Raw genomic sequence first — 8,192 nt, 5'->3', positions numbered from 1 at the left:
ACAACCGAATTGACACTAGCTACAATGAACTGTAAATGCTGCAGTAGTATTTGTTTATGCAGAGACTTTACAGTAATAGCTGCAAAAGTTTATTGTAATAACATAACATATACTCGTGGTTGTTGGGGTTCAATTTGAATTCTGCATGTTTGTCCGATAGTCTCGTTATTTTACATATAGTTTGGTGGCTGGCATGAATATTACTTTTATAGGTTTATACATAATAAAAATGCTTCTTGATTCTTCGTGGTACACTCGTTTTTCCTTCAGTTTTACCATACAACAGACCTTTTAAGATGTTCTCATGTTTTATGAAATAAGAATAATATTCTTGTCCGTTTCATGGATATTTCACATTATTATATTATAATTTAATTATTACGTTTACATTTACTGGAAACGCGGGATACATTGTAATACCCAGTAACAATACATCACGTAACAATGTTTCATCAGGATATACTCATCAATAGCTCTAGGTGGATTGGTTATGCCTTTCGTTGCTAACACCCAAACGCTTTAGGCAAAAGTGCCGATAGCCGATTTGCATCTTTTCTCCTGTCCAGTAACGTTAGCAAAGTCTGCTCCCTCCTGTTGAAGTTGACACTGAATTTGTTCTACACGGGATATTTATGATCCTCCTCTGAAATCCATTCCTTTCATTTCATCCATTCTCTTATTTTCACTATTTGCATGACCCGCAATGGAGTAGCATGGCTTTAGCGATGTCTTGATTAGAAAAGTAGCAACCTATCCTACCTAGCATAGTGTTGCTACCCAACAGTTAACATAGTCAAAGCCTGGAAAAGAAGGCAGACAACGTTAGCTGGCTACTAGCTATAGCAACCACTGAAACAGTGGCTAGTATCCACTTAGCACAGCTAGCTTTCAAGAGCAATCTATACATTTTTTGCTTGGCTAATGTTGCAATGTTTTTCTCAGAAAATACGCATTGTTCGTGACTAACGTTACTCGCACCATCATATCAACGTTTTGATACACAATTAAGTAATATCCGTGACTGAAATCGTATTAGCGAACATTAGCTTACTTGCTAGTCCATTTCCCCACCACGTTTAAGTTAGTCATTGTAACATATTTAAATCTTGCGACGTCACATTTTTCCTGAGGTTTAACCTAAACCGTCAGGAAAGGTCTTATGTGAGTACATTTGGATCATAGACGCCCTAGAACCCAGTTTGGTCAGCTCCATGGACCTCAACTTTTATTCCGACCTCACGGACGGCTCGAGGCAGCAGGTCGACTCGGATTTCTTGGATGCTCAGTCTTTCAATGGATACGAATCCATCGACAAGGTGAAATTGAGGGTATATTCAAGGCAAAACATGTGATGATGTGATCGATTTGACACTGTTGTGCTAGTGCTTTGGTATTTTGTGTGTCTTATTCACCCTTGTTCTATTGCTAGTTACCTCTCCGTAAACAAACAATGGGCTTCCGTCTATAGGCTATTTGAAATGAATGATGTGTCCCCAATAATCATTGATCATGTTTATGAGGAAATCATGTGTGGGTTGTTTTTCCAGTTCCCAGGTGGCAGTGACAACTATATGACCATCACTGGGACAAACCATCCCTTTCTGTCCTCTACGGTAAGCGTGCATGGATTTCATAATGTTATTTTGTGTTTTTTTTCCCAAGAAAACCTACTTTGTATAGAAACTGAAATATTGAGATAATCTTAAAAACGTTGTAAAGGTATTTATTACACAGTGCTTTTTAAATCTTTCCTATACCTCCATAACAGACCGTTTTGGCCTTTGGTTTGCTCTGGTTCACCTTTGATTTGACCGAAACTCTCTATTCCATAGCAGACCTTTCACACTCCCAGCCTTGGCGATGAAGAGTTTGAAATACCACCCATCTCCCTGGACCCAGACTCAGCCCTCACTGTGGAGGACGTGGAGGCTCACTTCGAGGAGCTGACGGACAGCACTGGAGGCACAGGGGGGCCTGTTGGGGCTGGTGGCCTGACCCAGAATGCCGTAGTTGGCGGTACTGACCCCTCTTTTGCCTCCACGTATGTGAATGTACCGCCACAGGGCCTGGAGCACCTGAGTCTGGGGGTCATGAACCAGTCTGGAGGGAGTGCGCTTCTGAGCTCCACATTGGGAGTGGTGAGACATTACTCTTTGCTTTTTCTACATTTTAAAGAGAATTGTTGAGGCCTTGGGTTCTGTTAAGCGCTTTGGGTCAAAGTTTATGGTTAATTAAATGCGATAAAAGTGTACCTGTAGATAACATAGTGTAATATTCAACCGTACAACATTCAAGAAGAATTACAGTGTGTAGATTCTGAAGAGTTTAATGTTGGCATGAGGAAAATATGAACCACTGACTGATATGCATTAATGACAGGTCAGAACATCCTCAAGCTCTGTATTTATTAATTTATTTTTAACTTTACAGGACCTTGGTCACTCAATGGACTCCCATTTCAGTAGCTCCTCCCCCATGCCCATCGATGTGCCTCTGGGAGACATGAGTGACAGCGTGCTGGGTCACAACCAGCTGACTACCATCGACCACTCGGAGCTGAGCGCACAGCTGGGCCTGGGCCTGGGTGGCAGCGTGATGCTGTCGCGCTCCAAGTCTCCAGACCAGCCACTGTCAGCCACGCCCTCCCCTGCTGGCTCCCTGCAGGACGAGGATATGGATGACTTCAGACAGGTGAGCACGAGGAACTATTTTACTTTACATTGTCATCCTTTCACACATCAATGGCACCTGATGGTGACTGGGGAAGGGTGTGTCATGACTCCATACGCTCATACGCTCCCATGCTTTCCTTTGCACTTCAGGTGCCCTTAGGCTGACTCCATCTCAAACTCAGTTACTTTTGTCTCGGATTGAGTTGAAGCATTAAGCACTTATTACAGTGGCTTCGCCTTAACTTACGGTTGCTTGCATTGCATCGAATGTGATGAAAATATCATATCATGGGATTCATTGTCCTTTTCTCTGTTCCTGTTTCTCTTCTCTTGCTTGTCATCTCCTACATCCTCACTCCAGAGCGTGCTGATAGACCCCCCAGTCTCTCTCTCCTCTTCCCCTGTGGTCGTGTCACACATGCCCATGTTGGCGGGCACCTCCGTGGCCTCCCCGTCCCTTGTAAGGAGGATTGGGGGCAAACCTGCCATGGGGGCCATCACTGGGGCAGGTGCAGGGGTGGCACTGGGAGTGAAGAAGGGGAGGAGGAGGAAGGACCCCAACGAGCCCCAGAAGCCTGTGTCGGCGTACGCCCTTTTCTTCAGGGACACCCAGGCGGCCATCAAGGGCCAGAACCCCAATGCCACCTTCGGGGAGGTTTCCAAAATCGTGGCCTCCATGTGGGACAGCCTGGGCGAGGAACAGAAACAGGTACATCTGTCCGGACAGCTACACATCTCATCTAACACTCGCACTGAGGATTCACAGAGGATGTATAAATTTGGACAAATTTCCATCAAAAGTCATTCAGATGTATTATGCATCGAGGCAGTTTGTCTGAGCATCTTAATCAGGTGTTGTGAAGAACATGACACCACTGAGGCAGACTCAAGTTGTATAGTTCAACAAGGGTATAAAATGTGAAATTTGTAAGAAGTGTAAAATGTAGTGGCATGTGAATTTGCCCCCTCTCCTTTGTGAAGGTTTACAAGCGGAAGACTGATGCTGCCAAAAAGGAGTACTTGAAAGCACTTGCTGCCTACAGAGCAAATCTGCTGTCAATGGTGAGTTTTTAGTGTTTTTATTTTGTTTGTTTTTAAAGATAGTGCTGTTTTAAATGGCTTTCTTGTTGTTGTTTGTGCTTCTGTTGTTGACATAGAATATAGATTATTTTTCTCACATTAGTTGCTTCGAGTGCTAGAGGTGGAATAATAAGTGGCCAGTTTTGAGAATTCTAAAAAGCCTTTTGCTCTTTCTCTCTGTACAGCCCTCTGCTGAGTTTGCGGACGCTCCGGCCTCTCCTCCCTCCTCGGCTCCGTCTCCTGTGCCGATGGCGCCCCCTGGTGCCTTAGCCCGGCCTGTCCGCCTGGTCCACAACCCCGACCAGAACACCATCACCAACATCTGCGCCTCCAACATCATCCTGGACCTCCCGCAGGTCACCACCCGCTCACGCACCGGCGCCCTCCCCCCCACCCCAGCAGCCTCTGCACCCGCCACCGCTTTTCCCCAGGCAGCTACCACCTCCACCCCCACTGTCACCAAGATCATCATCTCCAAGCAGATGCTGCAGGGCCTGCAGGTCCAGGGTACTCAGATCCACCAGATCCCCACCTCCATGGTGACTGTGATCCCGGCAGGGGTGAGGGCGCTGCAGCCCTCCGCCACCCGGCAGCCGCCCCCTCTTCAACAAATGCAGCACACCCCTCCTCCCCCACGCCTCCAGCAGATGGTACACTCCTCCGCCTTGCCGCCTCTGCAGGCCAAGCCGCGGGTCATGCCGGCGCCGCCTCCCCCACTCCAGATCAAAATCGTCCCCGCCTCTCTGCAGTCGGACGTGGCGACTCCGGTCATTGTTACAACGTCAACTGGCATAGGCCCAGCTGCTGGCTCGTCCTCAGCGGTAGCGGTTTCCCTGCAGATGGCACAGGCCCCGCCCACAGCGATTGTGGCCACTCCTGTGGAGGAGACATCGGCAGACGACAGTTCAGAACAGGTACAACACACTACTGCCAATGCACACAGACAGCTATGCGAAAACTGTTAAATGCTGCTATATGAATACTTCAACTATATAAAGACTGGTTAATTGCTCACATATGAATACTCCATCTATAAGATTACTGCTTAAATTGCTAATCTATGAATACTTCAGGTACATGAATACTGCTTAAAGTGTCTTCATGAGCATTGTGGGAGATTTTGACCACCGCCAATGTGTGGTTTATCCAAAAGCTGCCATTATGTAGTTGTACACAGTGCTATCAGTTACTTTAAAGCAGCAGTAAGGAGTTTTGGTTGAAAACTAGCAATCTTGAAAGGCATACAAAAACACCAACAACAGAACCGTTGGCAATGATAAAATGCGTGCTAGCGTGCTAACTTGTGCCTTTTGGCGATATAGTTGCCAATATCGTGCTTTACATTTTCATGTAAAAACGAGTGTGTTTATCTGTCCTTCACATGGCCAAATATCATGAAAATGTATTTGATGATGAAACCATTACTTGTTACTCATAAAAACATGAAAACCTACCAAAGTAGCAAATACTGTCTCTTTAAGTTCTCTGATTTTCATCATTAGGTGTTTTGTCTGTTAAAAGAGCCACATAATATTGAACTTTTTCGGTGTCTCCCCCCCCCCCCCCCCCCCCCCCAGATGGAGGTGGAGTTTAACGTGTCCCCAGTGGCAGCTGACGCACGGGGTTCAAACCTGTGTGTGCGCGCAGGCTGCAACAACCCAGCTGTAGAGAGCAGGGACTGGGATAAGGAGTACTGCAGTAACGAGTGTGTGGCCACACATTGCAGGTGAGCGAAACATGGGGCAATGGCCATGACCTACATGGTGGCAAGCCTGGATGTGATTCATTGTGCAGTGCAGAAGCAATTAGGTGGCTAATATTGGTAGCATTTCTTGCCACAAGTACCAATTTTTATTCCAACACATAAAAGGAGATGCCGGTACTACGTGCTACTTGACATCTGGATGTTGTGTAACTGTAACTAATACAAATGTCGTCTCTAATTCTCACTTTCACAGGGACATCTTCATGGCCTGGTGCTCCATCAGGGGCCACAACTCGACAGCAGTCAAGTGAAAAAAAGACATGTCGTGGAAGAGGACGAGACACGAACGAATGAACAGAAATGCAAAACTTGGAGGAGCATTGAGCAAAACATTATGTAGAGGACGAGAGGACTAGTTGGATTTTTTGTAACTCCAAAAAGAGGAAGTGTAATTATTTGTAAATAGTAGTAGGGAGGAGCAAAGGTACACAGATCAACACCAGAATGCACGGAAAGTTATACATGTCATTCTGTGGTTCAGGTGCCTTTTAGCTCTGTGAGGACGTTGGGGTACCTCTAGTCACCTGAACTCTAAACTCTTAGGACCTGTGTCTCTCCGTTCTTTGTTGAAATGCTACATTCCATCATATTCACAGCACCACCTCCCCCCTTTCCCGTGCCATAATGTTAAAAATGTTAATCATGAGTAAGTAAAAATGCAACTCGAGGGTAGTGGTTACTTTTGTACTCTTTGAAGCCATAAAGCCGCTGCTTCTGATGTATTTTTCTCCAACTGTAGAGGCGTAACTATGGCATTGTAAAGGAATTGGGATTTGGAGAAGTAGGAGGCCAGTGGTGTTGTTACGACATCCTTCATTTCACTCTGCCCAATTGATCCCAACATGCAACAGGACCTCGTCACGAAGCTGTCTCTTAATTTCTTTTCTAAGACACACGTCAGATCAGGCTGTAAAAGTGGACAAGATGGGATGTACATGAAGCATGTGTACATGCTTTTTTTTTGGCCTTCTACGTGTGTATAAATTGCCTCATTTCTTAACTCCTACAGTGAAATGCAAAACAAGGTTTCTTTTTTTGTATAATTATTATTATTTTGTTAATTTCCTCTAATTGAGAATGGGGCCTTAAAGGCCCATTGATGTCTTTTTTTTTTTTTCTCAGGTGGTACATTTTTTATTTTCATTTTTGTTTTATTTTGAAACTTGTAGATAACTATCCATAATGAATAAATGGACAAAAGCATATAAACAAAACCTGGTGGGTTTGTATTTAATACTTTTGTTAAGTAAATAGAATTTTATCATTGAAACTATAACAGTTTTTCACACTTTAACAGAAAGAAAGTAAAGCTCACACTGCAAATACTGATGTGATGTCCTCAGATGTGGTCTCCAATTCACTGCCTGTGACGCTCTTGATAATAGAAATGGAACTCAGGGATCCACGCTGTATAGACAAACAGCCAGGCAAATAGGCTGAGTGTGTGTCCCTTTCCAGCAAAAATAATGACCCCTTTATCAAAATCAACAATCACAGCGTTTCTCTGAGCGATTCTTTTTGGTGCTACAACATACATTTCCAAAATAAACAACAAGTGTCATAAACAGGGTTCTATTGATAGGAGCCCAATATCTTCAGCTGCACTGACATCTAAACAACACACTCACACTCAATAACCAAAAGCAGTTTGGCAAATGTTATCCAGCATAAGATTGACTCATCCTTGTTTTTTGGTGTGTCTGAATAACACAATAAACAATAGAACTACAGTTATGGATTTATTTGCTAAAAGCAATAACAAATTAATGTTGCATATAATGGATATAAACTCAAAATGCAAAAAAATAAGGGGTGTTGGTTGGACTACATTAGAAAATTGCCTTGAACTTGCACTGTATATTTGCAACATGCAGTGTATATAAAGAACAACAAATCATCCATGACACCTCACAATGGTGTGTGTTGCCTCAGGTTTCTGGGACACCAAAGCAGGTTGTTCTGAATAACACACGCAAGGTCATACTTTCAAATTGCATCCACTATGAAATCTATCACAAATTTACCTCTGTGTATTAACCTAAATGTGTATGATTACGTGAAATACACAAGGAACACAAACCATTTGGATGGTCATGAGTTGGTTTATCTGGTGGTACAAAGCGTTTGCCTCAACCTAGGATGGGACAAACTATGGCATATGTGATACAACATTTGTCTGACTCAGACTTTAAGTTGGTCCCTGGTCGGTGCTCCACAGGAAAGTGTTCATGAAAGTGTTAATGCAAATCACATCCTCTCTGAATAATAATGAAATAGAAAGTAGGTTGTAGTGTAATGATATGTATTTTGATGTAAATTAAGTTACTACAATAAACATTTTGCAAAAATAATTGTTTTAAACATATACATAGATGGCTTACAAACTGTTACTGACTATGAAATGCACCATGAAACTAATGCTAAAAAAATAGAATTCAATAGTAGGAAACCTCAACATTTATAGATGCGAAAGAACAAACCTTAGTTTATTTCCAGTTCCATAATGTTGTCTAGTTTACACATCTTGAAATGTAATGTGTTTGTGCTGGTGTTCTACAGAGCATCTGCATCTGCCCGTGTATCTACAGATGTCGTAGCACCAAAAGGCAAACCTCATGCATGTTCCTGAAGTTGTCCACAGGGTGGCATACAAGTGGATGAACAGTCCCTGGCTC

The 8,192-nt window shown here is 43.6% G+C and overlaps 1 protein-coding gene across 2 annotated transcripts; it reads left to right on the top strand.

Annotated features, from left to right (window-relative positions):
- The first annotated feature begins 606 nt into the window (after positions 1-606).
- Positions 607-6,636, top strand: tox4a (TOX high mobility group box family member 4 a). Of its 2 annotated transcripts, none has more exons than XM_080837583.1 (9): positions 607-1,316; positions 1,548-1,613; positions 1,836-2,138; positions 2,431-2,691; positions 3,034-3,381; positions 3,654-3,734; positions 3,938-4,666; positions 5,330-5,478; positions 5,711-6,636. In XM_080837583.1, the coding sequence occupies exons 1-9, from the start codon at positions 1,212-1,214 to the stop codon at positions 5,766-5,768; spliced, it is 2,100 nt and encodes a 699-aa protein (XP_080693709.1). In that variant the 5' UTR covers positions 607-1,211; the 3' UTR covers positions 5,769-6,636. The 2 variants fall into 2 exon arrangements, with proteins under 2 accessions (XP_080693709.1, XP_080693708.1); XM_080837582.1 differs by having other exon boundaries at positions 1,833-2,138.
- The last annotated feature ends 1,556 nt before the right edge of the window (positions 6,637-8,192 follow it).

Source organism: Sprattus sprattus, assembly GCF_963457725.1.
Source record: "Sprattus sprattus genome assembly, chromosome: 4".
NCBI classification, from domain to species: Eukaryota; Metazoa; Chordata; class Actinopteri; order Clupeiformes; family Clupeidae; genus Sprattus; species Sprattus sprattus.
This window is presented reverse-complemented; position numbering and strand designations above follow the sequence as displayed.